We start from the raw sequence: 16396 nt of genomic DNA on the forward strand, positions 1-16396 counted from the left end.
TTGAACAGGGGTAATTTATTATTTTTTTTGTTGCCATGTTTTGTTTTATGATTGTGCCATTCTGTTATGACCTACAGCTGAATATGAATCCCATAAGAAATAAAAGAAATGTTTTGCTTGCCCACATGTTTTCTTTAAAAATGGTACATATATTACCAATTCTCCAAGGGTATGCAAAGTTTTGAGCACAACTGTATGTACATGGCAACCGGTGCATTGCTGCTCCTGAGCCTGTCTAGGTATGCTTTTCAATAAATGATACAAAGAGAAAAAAGCAAATTAGATAGCAGAAGTGAATTCAAGTTTCTTAATAGCATTCTGTATCTGGATATTACAGTTTAGTTTTGACGCCATGTCTTTATATAGTTTATCTCATTTAAAACTTGAAATATTATTTCAAACCAATCACTTCTTGCATTTCTTTTAAAGCTTGTGGGGACATGTGCAACTTGCTGAATGTCTGTTAACCATTTGGCTGTCAAAGGCTTCAACTTGTTAAGCAATATATAACGTCTCTCTTTTTGACAGATAAGGGTTTGGATTGAAATAACTGGTACAATGTTGTCTTTCAGGTTCAAGCTCCTCCTCCACCAGAAGCAAACAATATGTTTTACCAGACTACTTATCAGGGAATTCCTTACGGCTCTTCATATGTGTCTTACAATTACGCTGCTTATGGATCTGCTGATACAAAATCTCAAAAAACAGATAATTCTGTCCCTTTCAAAACTCCCAGTAATGAGATGACTCCTGTTTCTATTGATTTGGTAAAGAAACAGCTTAAAGACAGGTAGGGCAGACTAACTTTTTATTGGGGCGTACCAAAGCAATCTGCAAGCTTTCTGTTCACTCTGGCTCCTTAATGTGATGGGGCTGGGAATGGAAAGTTGCTATATAGCAGCAGTGAACAAAGTAAAAATAAAAAATAAATAAATAAAGACTCCATGAAGAACACGGATGGAATCAAGAATTGAACCAATGCCTTGGGATCTTGTAAAGCCTAGTGAAGTGTGAGATTGCGTTCTTTACCAGAAGCACAGGGCTGTGTTAGTGCGACATTCTGGACAGTTACACATTGAGGCCAATAAAATATGGAGTTTCACAAAGAGTAAAACCACAGGTACACAGGTGTAAACACAGATGCCCCATTTGACTTACTGCCAAATTGTTGAATTTGGAACCATATTTGAACATAGGGAAAATGTTTTGGTTGTTAATGGTTAGTGTCTTTCTGTGCTTTTTTGTTTGGATTTCAATGCTTAAAAAAAATTGCCACCAAAATATCTAAAGGCCTAAATAAAGAGTGCAGTAGTAACAGCTGAGATATTATCAGTAGGTTATCTAACCAGTTTGCAAAGCACAGTGAGGTTATTAACACTCTTTAACATAAGGATCTCATAAATTATAATCTTCCATGGCTCCCTATGTATTGCATTTTTCAGGGGTTTTGCAAAGCCTGGGGTAAGATATTTATATGAGAGGAAGGGAATTGCTTTAAATCTGAGTGTTATTTGCGAGGGAGAGATGAGAGTTAAAGAAATAATTTGTATGCACTTTATGCATCCCATTCCTTAAGGAAATTCTCTTGGGAAACTTCACTGTATACGTTTAATTGTAAGTCATGTTTTACAATACTATCTTGCAAGAAACCTATGCCCAAAATGTTTGTTTTTGTTTTATATTAGTAATTTGAAGGTTCAATCTCACATAAGTGAATCAGTGTTGATGCTTAAGATTTAAAAAAGGCTACACAAGTGTGAGCAATTGGTATATACAGTTATATTTAGATATATTCATACATATACAAAAGTTAGTCCGATAACCATTTTTAACGGTTGCCAGTGCCGTGCCATTACAACTCCCTGAAGTAAGTTTTGGTTAATCAAATCTGTCCACGCCTCCTCCTTATTTCTGGCACACCACTGGAACATTCAGATTTATACTCGTCTGGCAGCTAAATAAATCTGTTAAATGACCATTTGTCTATAAATAAGCCGTTTATAAAAAGATAGTTTACTTCTAAATTGCTTATGGATAATTGATAGTAGATAACATTTATAATGATATTGTTTTTATCAGCTACCCCATCCCATTTGCACATTGAGTGATGTTCTAAGCGTGATGTGGGAGGATCGCGGGTTAGATTTATAATGTTGTTGCTTTTATGCGGGAAGTTTAGCAGAAAATAAACAGAAGTTTTATTTGCTATTATAACTGTTCCCTTGAATGCATGACTCTGGGATTACTACAGTACCAAGTGGGGGCCACATGTTAAGTAGTGATCTGTTTCTAACTTCTTTATCTGTCATATGCCTAGGTTGGATGCAATGAAAGAAACTCACAAGAACAACCTTGAACAATGTGAGAAACACCAGCAAAGCAGAGAAGACTCTACAAATACCATAAGTCGATTGGAAGGCTCCTCTAAGGGTAATGGTGAACGCTACCAATTTTTACAAGAAATGCGAGGGTATGTCCAAGACTTGCTTGAGTGTTTCCGTGAAAAGGTAAGAATGATCTAATAACTTTTCTCGTTTCTGTTGCTTAACCACAAGAATTTTATTTTTAAAATACATTTGAGCCATCAGATGCTTTGAATAAATGTAGTTATAGGGATATGTAACTTGAGTTTGCTTTTTTTATTATGTATGCATGCGGTTTCATCTGTTGCAATATTTGTTGGAAGCAAAAATATCCTAAATCTGTTCTGTGCTAATTCGTAGCTTCCCTATTTAGGTGTACAACAGCATTTTAATGTCCATTTTGTGTTTGCCCACTTTGCAACAGTACTGTATTTTAAGTGCTATTTTCAGTACGCTAGTACTTAAGGTGAACATTTTCTGTTTTTAAAATATAATATTTATAGTAGTAATAGTATTGTTTGATAAATACTAAATTTACCAGATAGGTACATAATGGTAAATATTAAATATGCGCAATATGTAAATGAGTTAATACATTTTATGTGTCGGAGGAATTGCAAATTTTTTTAAAAAGAGTGCTTTGCGTTTTCTAGTGTTGCTCCAACTTTAGTTCATTTTAATATCAAAAAGAAAATAAATACATTTTAAATGTAATTTTGAGTTGCTGGTTTCCTTGTAGAGGTCTCTTCCAGCAGCACAAAACCCAGAAGAAAATGTAGGGAAATCATCGCTTGCATTGGCATGGCAACAATTCTCTCATCCTTAAGGTCAATACCTCTATCTTTTAGTTTCCTTTTCTGTAGTTTGCACTTCCAGTATGTAAAGTTAAAAAACAATGCTTCCTGGCAATCCCAGAATATAATGCACAGAGTAACAGATTGATTCTTCTATTTAACAATCTCTGTATTCAAACAGCTCTTAGAATGGAATCAGCTCAGCTCTGTGTGTCAGCAATCGGTTTGTCTTGCTCCAAAGCATGAAAGCACACACAGTAATCCATGACTCATTTTTCCCAAGCACCCCCAAAAAGGGCTTAGTGCCTAAACTTTGGGGTCCTAGAGCCCTGTACATTTTAATTAAGTCCTGCTCACATGCCAGTTAAACTCGCTAGAGCAGCACAGATCAGCACTAGCAGTTGTTCTAACGGTTGAAAGGCGGGTATAAACGCAATGGTTTTTGTCCCGAACCCTCACACATTCTACTTTCTGTGCCACTCACCACCCTGTTAATAGCACTATTGCAAATGTCAGTGCTGAAATAGTGCATATATTAGGCAGTGAGGGAGTTTTTAGAGAGGAATAGTGTTCCCAGATCAAAGCAGTGTTATTCTGAAACACTGGCAGGTAAAGGAGTTCTGAGACCCTTACACTGAGGGAGTGAGAACAACGGACTGGGGTTATATTGAATGAGTTTTATATTCAAGCAAGGAATTGATACTATATAGTGTATCAAAATACTGGGTAATAGCGTCCCAAAAGTATCAATACTCGGTAAATGAACAAGGAAAAAGTAATGCCGTATCCAGTAAGTAATTAGTACAATCTAACCTGTTGTTGTTATTTGACATCCTCCGTGAGCACAAAATATGCAGCATTTCCCGGGAGAGTCCGATATTAGACTTGAATAAAGGGAGTAGAGTTGATCCTCATAGGACGCTATAGTGTCCCCTTATTGTGCAGATCCTTCTATAGCATGACTTGTCCTGGACCAGCGTGGGGAGAATGAAACCGCGTAGAGAGACAACCACTCCTCAAGCATAATGGCGTGCAGTTGACGGCTTAGGAATCCTTGTTCAAAGATGCTTTAAAGTAGATCCAGGCCACTACTTAAACCAACGTAAAAAGAAAGAAAGAAAACAGCAATCCGGCGTTTGTGCAGATTTTGTCGATTTATTCTGGTCAGTGCAGATAGAACATTACAAAACTCCATATAGAGCATCAAAAGTCCTCTTGTGCATTTTGTGTGTCCAAGGTGTGGATGTGCAGGTTTGTAGTTCATTTATACCTAAGGATTTGATTAACCCTTTGAGTATAAGCTTAAGTGATATAATACAAAACATTAAAGTGCTGTGTAAACATGTAGAGCCATTCAATTATATCAAGTGAACAAATTTGTCAATTTTATACTTAACATGTTACATCCACATATCATAGTATTAATTACGATAACAGGCATAAAACATAAACTACAAATTATTAAATTTAAGAACCTGGATTAATTTAGAAAATGATGAATGCAAACTAGTAAACAAAATAAAGAAAATATAATAAAGTAAACAAATAAATTATTTTATATAATTTGACTTAAGAAACTAAATCAAACATTAAATTCAACATCATTTAAGAGAAGCAGTAAACTTCTAAAAAGTTTAAGATCATGTTTTTAATGGTTATCTTTAATTTAGGATTTGGGCATTGATAAAGTTGTTATATTTATATATAAAACTATATGCATTATTTTATTATTGAAGATCGGACCTATGATTAACATTCAAAGGAACAGCTTTCAAGAACAATTTTAAATTAATTGTTTGTACAGTAGCTACACTATAATTATAATCATAATTGGTTAAATATCATTGAATGTTAGAGAAAAAAAACCCTTCATTTAAATATAAAGTTTCTGTGTAATGGAACTAAATCATTAGAAAAAAACAGGGATTTTAAAACGCATATGTCCGATAAATACAAAATATGTGACATTTTATTAATGAAGTGCACTAGCCAACATATGCCCGATGAAAAATGATGTATATTTTTTGTTATTAATAATGAAAGTGCAATGTGTGAAACATCAGATTCCCTCTTATAAGTATATTTACTAAGTAAGTTTAAAGTAAATGTAATGTTTACCTATGAGAAATCGGGGAGATATCCTTTTTGGATTTAAAACTTAATGGGGATATTGCTAAAAGACAGGTACAAGTTGAGATCTACAGATCCAACCCACTTCAGGAAATATTATACTCGGAGCTCTTGTCATCCTAATCATGTCAAACAGGCAATTCCAAAAGGACAGTTTATAAGGACTAAAATAAATTGCAGTACTGATTAACTTTATTTTAAACATTCAAATGATTTACAAAATAGACAAATAGCTAGAGGCTATAAAAAGAGAAATTTAAATATTATAAATATAATAAAATTAAACGGTCAATGAACAGGTTTAAATATCAAACAAAAGTAAAAAAAACTACTAATCAAATGGGGTAGTTTTTTCAACATCATACAGTAAGTAATATGTTTGTAAAATCATTAAAAACAATTTAGGTATATTGTGTGGAGATAAGTTACACAATGTACTAAGAAATAAAGAAAAAAAAAGTACCACTTTGGAGAATAGTCTTTCATATTGCAGAAATTGGTTAACACCAAAAAATGGTAGTCATCAATGTCATACTAGACCGTGTAAATCATGAACAGATATAGAAGTATCACAAACTTTTCACTCCAAAAACCTACAAGATTAATCAATATTTGAACTGTAACTCTACATATATAGTTTATTTAATAACCTGTAAGTTTTGTTGGATGCAGTATGTTTGTAGGTCTACACGTATGGCTAAGGATAGAGTCAGAGAACACATACTGTCCATTGTACAAGATTCCCCAACCACACCTATAGGAAAACATTTTTGTTCACATCCTAATCCTTTATCTCATTTATTGGTCCCTTTAATAGACCAACTCCCTAAAAGAGTGAAGGGTGGAGATAGACTCAAAGGTCTAAACAGAAAAGCCTATTGGATTTTCACCTTAAACACCATGAAACCTAAAGGTTTAAATGCTGTATGGGATGTGGAATTATACACAGAATAAACTATTTGGTTCTGTTAGCCTAAATACTAAAACTCATTAAAATATTTTTTGTAACTAATTATGATTATAATTATAGTGTAGCTACTGTACAAACAAATAATGAATGTAATTGTTCTTGAAAGCTGCTCCTTTGAATGCTAATAATAGGTCCGATCTTCAATAATAAAATAATGCATTTAGTTTTATATACAAATATAACAACTTTATCAATGCCCAGATTCTAAATTAAAGATAACCTATAAAAACATAATCTTAAACTTTTTGAAGTTTACCGCTTCTCTTGAATGATGTTGAATTAAATTTTTTATTTAGTATCATAAGTCGAATTATATAAAATAATTTGTTTACTTTATTATTTTCTTTATTTTATTATATTCATTTATTAGTTTGCATTAATCATTTTCTAAACTAATCCAGGTTCTTAAATTTAATATTTAGTTTGTTTTATTTCTGTTATCGTGATTAATACTATGTTGATGTACCATGTTAAATATAAAATTGACAATTTTGTTCACTTGATATAATTGGTTCTAAATGTTCACACAGCACTTTAATGTTTTGTATTGTACCACTTATTAAGTGTATACCCATAAAGGGTTAATCAAAGCCTTGTGTATAAATGAACCACACAGCTGCAAATCCACACCTCTGACGAAGTGCGTTTGGTCACACGAAACGCGTAAGGACTTTTGTTGCTCTATGTGGAGTTTTGTAATGTTCTACCTGCACTGACTAGAATAAATCGACACTTAATCTGCACAAACGCCAGATTGCTGTTTTCTTTATTTTTACGTTATATTGAATGAGGGAGCGTAATTAAGTGGGGCTATATGTCTGATGGAGAGTATAGCAAGGTCTGTTTACACAGTTTATCCTGCTCTGCATTTCTCTCTAATTGGAATCATGAATTGTGGTTTAATTACCCACCATATTTGCATCATAAAGCTTCTACAGACCAGTTAGTCTCTCCATTATGGTTTAAAACCATTATTTTAAAATATTTACACATACATAAATACATAAACAAATATATATATATATTTTTATTATTGTTTTCTAAATTTCAAACAAAATGCATTTGTGAATTTGTTATTAAAGAGTAAAAAGCCACTATAGACTATTTTTTTCTCCTCTCTTCTCTCTCCTCTCTCTCTCTCTCTCTCTCCCTCCCAGTTATCTGCTCATAAGGGTTTATGCCGCTAATGCAGTATTGCCATTTTACTTTACATATTGGAAGTGCAGGTTACAGGATATTTACTAGATATAGATTACTGCCTTACAGTAGATCTTGAACTATATTGGAAACATGAACGGTTTGACATTATTACTTTTTTTCTTTTATAAGTTCTTTTAACCCTTAGTATGTCGTGGAGTTTGGGTGGCATATTGGAAGGGCCGTAGAAAGTACTTGTAAACTCTCTAAAACACGTTATCGCTCATATTTTAACTTCAATTTCACTCTTATTTACCTTTTTAACTCCTTTTTTTTTCTCCTCAATAATTTAATAATATACAAATGTGTTATTTTTTATTTTCTTATCTTGTGCATGTAAGTATTTTTGCCTCAGTTTGGTGAGAATTTAGTATGTACTGACAGTTTGATGTTTCTAACTAAAGCTAGTAATAATCTTTCCCTGATTTAATTGATCAATGTGAAATGTGGATCTGTGCAAGGTTGTCCTAGTTAAGAGCCAATAAATACATTGTAAGGCATTATCTTCAGAGTATTTAGATTGCAAACTCGATGAATATGCTGCTGTCCCTGCAAAATAAATGTCATTTAATTCTTTCCTAGTTTCTTCTAAAAATACAAGCTACCATCCTAAGACTGACATTGACTTTGAACAGCTCTTGTAAAAGGAAACGTTAAAAAAACGAGATTGAATCTTGTTTTTTTGTGTGTATGGATAACCTGTCCCTCTAATACATTTACACACAGGTTTGGGTATTATGCAGTTTGTTGTATTTTTGCAGGTACCTCTGATAAACGAGCTTGAATCTGCTATGCACCAGCTGTACAAACAGCGAGCTGACCGCCTTGTCCAAAGACGACAAGATGATATTAAAGATGAATCTTCGGAGTTTTCGAGCCATTCAAGTCAGTCCATCTTGAAGGTTTTTATTATTCATTAAACACCCTTGTTTGCTCATAGAGCATTATATACATGCTTAATGTCTGTATATGTCAGTTGTCAATCGAGCAGTTCCATCTTCCTCACTGATGTCCACTGCTCATTTCATATGGTTATGTTAAAATGATTGCAATGGCAGTAACATTCTGCGTTCGCCACCTTTTCATTTACATATAAATATTTTTGTACAGCTCAAGTTTTGGGTAACGGAAGAACAATTTGTAGTTAGATAAGGTGTTATCTAACAAATATTTTATTTAAATTCTAATGTACACAGATTTAAAAAAAAAAAAATTCTCCTCTTTAGTGTAATTTCTGTGGATTATCTTCAGTGTGTTCTAAACTGCTTATTATATCATTTGAAAATTAATTCTTGCACAGAGAGGAACAGAGACCTTGATTCATGTTACATTATATACTTTTATCATCCACAATATTGTCTAATTTTTATTAGATGTTTTTGTTTTAAGTCAAACCATGAATTCATCAACACATTTTAATAGCGTTCAATAGACATGGGGATGTTTTTCTGTATTTGAAATTTTTTGTTTAAAATTTGTTCATTAGCTAAATGTTTGAATACAAAATTCATTAATTTTATTTCTATAATTTGTTCTAATAAAGTACAACAATAAGTGAAATAAATTTGTATTTGTTTAGTTAATCAACAGATTTTGGACAAAATATTTCATACAAATCTCTGCACGTCTACTATACAAATACATTTGTTAACAACATAAAATTGCACTGAATGTGGTCACATCATTATATACAAAAAACTAAAATTTTGAGTTTATCTGTGATTATTTGGAACTGGTCAAATAAATGAATTTAGATGCATTAACGTTTTTCTACACAGTATGTTTTTTAAGATCTACATTTGTGTAGACATCAAAACTTAACAAATTCTACTAGATGTTTAAGCCTTATATTTTTGCAGGTCCTAGTTATGTCTGTCTTTAATTTAATGTTTTAATTCAAATAATTTTATATTTAATCCTTTAGGCATAATTAGTTTCTAGGGGTATTTAAAAAATGCTTTACTATCTTATTGCTGTAAGTTACATTTGTTTGTTTGTCTTTTTTATTTAAAGGGATATGAAACCCAAATATTTTCTTTCATGATTCAGAGGCATGCAATTTTAAGCAACTTTCTAATTTACTCCTATTTTTAATTGCCCTTTGTTCCTTTGGTATGCTTTGTTGAATGGACAGCATTGCACTACTGGTTTCTAACTGAACAAATGGGTGAGCCAATGAAAATCAGTGTGTGTATGTGTGTATATATATATATATATATATATATATATATATATATATAATGTAGCCCTCAGTTTACGCCGGGGTTAGGTTCCAGAAGGAATGGTTGTAAATCGAAACCGTTGTAAATTAAAACCCAGTTTATAATGTAAGTCAATGGGAAGTGAGGGAGAGAGGTTCCAGACCCCTCTCAAAATTGTCATAAGTAACACCTAATACATTATTTTTAAAGCTTTGAAATGAAGACTTTAAATGCTAAACAGCATTATAAACCTAATAAAATAATCACACAACACAGAATATATAATTAAACTAAGTTAAATGAACAAAAATATTTGCTAAACAGCATTATAAATCTAATAAAATAATCACACAACACAGACTTCATTTGCATTTTTCTGCAAACAGTTCTTTCTATGCATTCCAGTCTGGACTGATTTATAGACAGGAAGATCTTGTTCCTTTGAAATCTGCTCAATAGCTCAGGTCTGGTTAAACTGATTAATTTCAGCTTGCTTGGCTTTGCTGCAACATAAGTGGACAGCTCCACCTACTGGCTATTTTAATAAATGCACTGCTTCTCAATGCTTTTCAATAGCAGTCACATGACTGGAAAAAAAGGTTGTTATTCTGAAACGGTGTAAATTGAACCGTTGTAAAACGAGGGCCACCTGTGTGTGTGTGTGTGTGTGTGTATATATATATATATATATATATATATATATATTATATATATATTATATATATATATATATATATCCACCAATCAGCAGCTAGAACCTAGGTTCTTTGCTGCTCCTGAGCTTTCCTAGATAAACCTTTTAGCAAAGTATAACAAGAGAATGAAGCAAATTAAGTAATAGAAGTAAAATGGGAAGTTGTTTAAAATTGATTAAAATCTCTATCTGAATCATGAATGAAAAAATGTGGTGTTTTATGTCCCTTTAAAGCAGCACTCTCCTATTTCCAGTTTAAAATATAATCTATATATCTTTACACAATCATTTTCTTGCAATGAAAGTATTTTAGAAAGATCAAGCTTCACATTTTGTGCTTTTTTTCAATAACTTAACGTTCATCCATACGGTAATGTAATAGACTGAGAATTTCCTTGCTTACTACATAATGGTGTGTATGCGCCTATTGGTGAGGCTAAAGGGACTAGGGAAATGTTTTTAATGATAAACTAGTAATATCTGACATAATGTTTGAACTATAAGAGTATCTTGTCATGCAAGCCTCGTTTACCCTCATATTGTGAGTTTCCTACAGTATGGTCAGGAAATTGTTTGACAGCAGCTTCAGTTTATAGAAATGTTAGCATAAGAGTTTTCAGGTCCTAATGGTCTATTCTTAACTACTGTTTTACTGTATATATCTTCAGGTAAAGCTGTAATGGCACCGAATCTAGACAATTTTGGGAGAGACAGAATACAATACCAAGAGCACACAAAACAAAGGAGGATTGCAGAGAGAGAAGCAAGGAGGTAGGGCGCATGAAATGAATTGTATACTTTTGAATATCCAGGAAACAAATCGACAAATATGAATTGACTGGCAATGTCTATGCTATAGTATTTTGGAACATAGATCTTCTTGTCCAACATGAAAAAGGCCAAATAATGTAATCTAAACAGTAGCAGCTAGCGGAGACCACATACTGTAAAATTCCCATTATCTGTATAGTACAAGGCCCAAGCCAAGTAGGTTTCTGCTCCGTGGTTCCCATAGTAAGCTGCAGGACAATTTTATCGATTGCATTGCCGCCCTGCCAGGAAGCCAATGTTTTATTTCATACATGATTTAATTGGCTCTCCCAAGCTATTGTTGATATAGTCTTAGAGAGATTGCTATACATGCCATAATGAGCTTGATTTATCAAGCCCTTCTCCTCCCTATGACTGCAGGTTCTCACAAAAGAACCTGCCGTCACGATTTATCAAGCAGCGGTCATTGGACTGCTGCTTCCCTACCCTTGTTTCCACCTCTTAGGTGAAGAATTTCAATCTCCCTGGTCTCATCCGACTGGGGAGATTGACCGCTCCTGCACGTGCGTGATTGGCTGTGCGCGTGCAGGGGGGCTGGATTGTACGCAAGCACAAAATATTGCTTGTGTGCAATATTTAAATTCCGGCAGCGGATTTCTGCCTTCCAGATGGTAGAGCTGGGGCGGAAATGTACACTCCTGTCCGCCCTTGCTTGATAAATCAAGCCCATTATGTCCATATGCAATTTCTTCCAGAACATTACTGTATTCTGAATGTTGTACCTTTTTACAGAGCACGTCGCAGGCAAGCCAGGGAGATTACTGATAAGATGACTGAGCACCTTGAGGGCATTTCAAGTGATGATGAAGAAACATCCACTGATATTACAAATTTCAACATGGAAAAAGGTAATCATTTTTATTTGGATATGTTTGTTTTTGCTTTGTATCAACTTAAACCTAATTTCAGAAGGAACTACAACCTTTAAAAACAAAAACCCCGCTGCACCTATAAAAAAAAATGCTGAAATTTAGTTGTTTGTTTTGTTTTTGTAATGTGATCATTTATTTGTATTTTTTTGTTTTTTTGTTTTTTTAGATCGGATTTTGAAAGAATCAAGTAACATTTTTGATGATACTTTGGAAAGTTTTCACTCAATTGACTGCATTAAAGATCAGTTTGAGACCTGGCGTTCAACCTATTATAGCACCTATAAAGATGCATATATTGGTCTGTGTTTGCCTAAGCTTTTAAATCCTTTAATAAGACTACAGCTTATAGCTTGGAATCCATTAGAGGTAAGTTAACACTTATGTTATTTTGATCAATAAATATTGTGTGGTGTGAACAGTTCTAAATGACATTGTCACACCCTGCGCAGATAACAAATACAAAATATATACATGTCTATACTATGTGGTGTTAAAAAAAAAATAAAAAAAATAAAGGAACTGCATATTCTGCGTACAGAGTATAGCTTGTGAGAGTGTTCTTGAATTCTTGCTGAGTGGTCTTTATAGAAGACCTGCTTTCAGCAAGAGCTCAGGATCCCTACACTAACACTACAGACGTTATGGATTCTGGCTGGCTGTGCCATTTACTTATGGTTACAAATACAGAAATTGCTGAGACAGATATGCAAACTGCAGACTTTAGATGCATCTTACAAGCAACTTTGATATAAAAATACACTTTGTGTAATAGATTTAATTGGGAGCCATTAAAGACCTGAAGTCTTTTTTTTTTTTTTTTTTTTTTTTTTTTTTTTTAGGTTGTTTTTGAAATAGAAATGTTGACTGTATTTTCACATATATTTCTTTTTCCTATTCAGACATTTTGCTTGTTAATAGAACTTCATTTTTCATGAGCTTGATTCTTGACATGATGGTAAATCCTAGCAGCGTTTCAGAAACGCTAGGATTTACCAGTGTTATAAATAAAGGTGACTATCGTGAAGTATAAAAAAAATGCAGGCAAAAGTACCTTTTATCCAGCTGCCCTCAGCCAAAGTAATTTGTTTCGGTGAGGTGACATTTCTATCTCTTAGCCAATAGCCGTGATAGCCATACGGCACAGTGCCATATGGCTAGCACAGCTTTTGGTTAGGAGGTGAAAACATTGCCTCATTGGAAAAAAAGGCTTTTGTTGAAATTGTCGAGGGCAGCCAGAGCCACTCAGTTTAGGCAGAACCTCGCGGCCAAATAAAGGTACATTCTGTCTGCATTTTTTATACTTCATGATAGAAAGTCACCTTTATTTATAGCACTGGTATATCCTAGCATTTTTGAAACGCTAGGATTTATCATCACTTTATCTTAAACATTTCTTCTTTCTCTGAGATCAAATTATTTTCCAATCTTTTTAAGTATATATCTTGGTTAAATGTAAAAAAGAAAATTGTGATTTAAACTGAGATAAATGCTATTCCTGTGTTTCTAATTTTCCCAACTCTTATTTTTAGCCAAAATCTTCTGACTTTGAAAGTATGATGTGGTTTGAATCGTTGCTCTTTTATGGTTGTGAGGAAAAAGAGTACGACCAGGAAGATACAGACATAGCATTATTACCATCTATTGTAGAAAAAATGATTCTTCCCAAATTAACAGGTAATAAGATATATTGTTTATAAAATGTAAATGTGTTTGTGTATATATACATATAGGCATGCTCACTCCTTTTTTAAATATTTCTTGCAAATGGAACATTTTGGCAGCATTCATTAAAAAATTTTATTATATACATTTTTTAAAGAAGTCATGAAATCATAACACCCCTTCAATATTAAGCAATTTACTTAAATTATGAACTGTGTCTAGTTTTATAGGTTTATTACATGTTTTACCAAATTATTTTATTATTAGCCTTCTTTTTAAACAGTTATACATTTTTAAATATAAATTAGTTTATCTGTTTCAAAGAGACATTATGGCTTCTTGCAGCACTTTCTACTGCCCTCTCCTGTAATTTACTCCTGTATCTGCTCTTCAGTGGCTGCAAATGCATTCACAGCCAATCAAAAGCCAATACCAGAATAATACACAGGAGCACGCTTTGATAGACAGTGGAATGCACAGAGACAGCTGTAAGTTCGAAATAGTGGGCAAAAAATACATTTCCATTAATTTATGATTTTAAGAAGGTTATTTTAAATAGTCTTAAATACTGAATCCCTTTAAATACTATAAACCAGTGTTTGCTAAATATAAATCTAGGAGCTGGCCCAGTTAAATCGAGCACTTTATTTAACCATTACATTTTATGGATATGTTTTGAAGAGGAGTGTTTAATTGTTAAATAGTATTCATATTAAATTATAGGCTACGGTGATAGATATTAATATGTTAATTCTGTTTATTTGCATTAGGAATTGCTGAAAATATGTGGGATCCTTTCTCGTCAACACAGACAAACAGATTTAAGGTCATTGTGCAGAAACTAATAAATGGATACCCAACAGTTGTAAATTCAGAAAACAAAAACACTGAGGTATGAGTAATAATTTAAACATGTATTGCAATTACAGAGCAATATATTGGAACTGCTAAGTAATCCCTTAGACTGTAAAAAAAGGAAGGCTGATTTAATTTGTTTGAACTGTTGAGTATTTTCACCATTGTCACTTTAAATGTTTTGATACCTCTTGGTCTTTGTGCTCCTTAATGGTGAAATGCTTAGAGGTGAGTGTAAGGGTATGGGCCAAACAAGAACAGTTGTGTTCCCTTTTAACTACTCATTTATCTTATGGAGCCTTGAGTCTATAAACCTATTCATTTTTTTAAATGTGGAATCTGGAGTTACTGTTTAACTTTTATGTTGCTAAAATCTGAACTGGGCAATAGACAATGGGTAAAAAACAAAATGTATGCTTACCTGATAAATTTTATTTATTTCTTGACACGGTGAGTCCACGGATCATCATCAATTACTGTTGGAAATATCACTCCTGGCCAGCAGGAGGAGGCAAAGAGCACCACAGCAAAGCTGTTCAGTATTTCTTCCCTTCCCATAATCCCCAGTCATTCGACCAATGGAAAAGGAGAGGAAGGAAGCAACACAAGGTGCAGAGGTGCCTGAGGTTTACACAACAAAAAACTGTCTGAAAAATACAGGGCGGGCCGTGGACTCAGTGTCAAGAAAGAAAAATAAATTTATCAGGTAAGCATACATTTTGTTTTCTTTCCAATGACACGGTGAGTCCACGGATCATCATCAATTACTGTTGGGAATTAATACCCAAGCTAGAGGACACAGATAAGGGAGGGACAAGACAGGGAACCTAAACAGAAGGCACCACTGCCTGAAGAACCCTTCTCCCAAAAGAAACCTCGGCTGAGGCAAAAGCATTACACGCAAAAAGAACCAAGTTGCAGCCTTGCATATATGTTCTCCGGAAGCTTCATTCTTGAAAACCCAAGAAACCGAGATAGACCTAATGGAATAATCTGCAAATCTCTCAGGGCTGCTGTTCAGCAATCTCATAACCTAAACGAATAATTATTCTCACCAAGAGAAAGAAAAGCAGAAGTTTTCTGATCTTTACAATTCCCAGAGAAACAAACAGAAGGCTGGCAAAAATCCTTAGTCGCCTGTAGATAGAAAATAAGAGCACACACATCATCCAAGTTGTGCCCCCAACATTCCTTATGAGGACGACGACTAGGGCATAGAGAAGGAATTATAATTTCTTGATAATTTTCCCATTCAAAACAATTGAGAAAGAACCTAAGTTAGTACAAAAAGTCGCCTCATCGGTAAGAAAGATAAGGCGAATCACACTGCCAAGCTGAGAAATCCAAGACTCTCTGAGCAGAAGAGACAGTCTTCCAAGATAACCATTCAATATCTATGGAATTAAAAGGCTCAAACAGAGAGAGCCACAAAACTTGAAGAACAAAGTTAGGCTCCAAGGAGTAGCAACCAACTTAAACACAAGTCTGATGCCAAGCAGGACCTTAAAAAAAATTGCGCATCTGGCACGTTTACCAGATGCTTATGTAGCAAAAATAGACCATGCAGAATTCGGACCCTTTAGGGTACTGACTGACATACCCTTCTCCAGATAGCCTGGAGACAGGACCAAGATCTAAGAATCCTGACTCCACTCCGAGTAGCCCCTGGATTCCCACCAAAAAGGACAATTACGCCATTATTGATGACAAAACTTCAAGAAACTGGCCTGCAATCCTGAGTCATAGTCTCAATGACAGACTCAGAAAACCCAGTTCAATCTCCAGGCAGGCAGCATCAGAGAAACGAAATTTAGATAAAGGGACCCT

The 16396-nt window shown here is 33.9% G+C and overlaps 1 protein-coding gene across 1 annotated transcript in view; it reads left to right on the forward strand.

The window, feature by feature from the left end:
• Nucleotides 1-16396, forward strand: part of PAXBP1 (PAX3 and PAX7 binding protein 1) — a 99109-nt gene that overhangs the window by 27746 nt on the left and 54967 nt on the right. Inside the window, exons 6-13 of the mRNA XM_053705969.1 lie at nt 573-790; nt 2318-2507; nt 8216-8339; nt 11018-11120; nt 11913-12028; nt 12219-12418; nt 13582-13726; nt 14485-14606. Of these exons, the coding sequence (XP_053561944.1) occupies nt 573-790; nt 2318-2507; nt 8216-8339; nt 11018-11120; nt 11913-12028; nt 12219-12418; nt 13582-13726; nt 14485-14606 (1218 nt within the window). The remainder of the gene's footprint in view (nt 1-572; nt 791-2317; nt 2508-8215; nt 8340-11017; nt 11121-11912; nt 12029-12218; nt 12419-13581; nt 13727-14484; nt 14607-16396) is intronic.

This window comes from Bombina bombina, chromosome 3 (assembly GCF_027579735.1).
Source record: "Bombina bombina isolate aBomBom1 chromosome 3, aBomBom1.pri, whole genome shotgun sequence".
Taxonomy (NCBI): domain Eukaryota; kingdom Metazoa; phylum Chordata; class Amphibia; order Anura; family Bombinatoridae; genus Bombina; species Bombina bombina.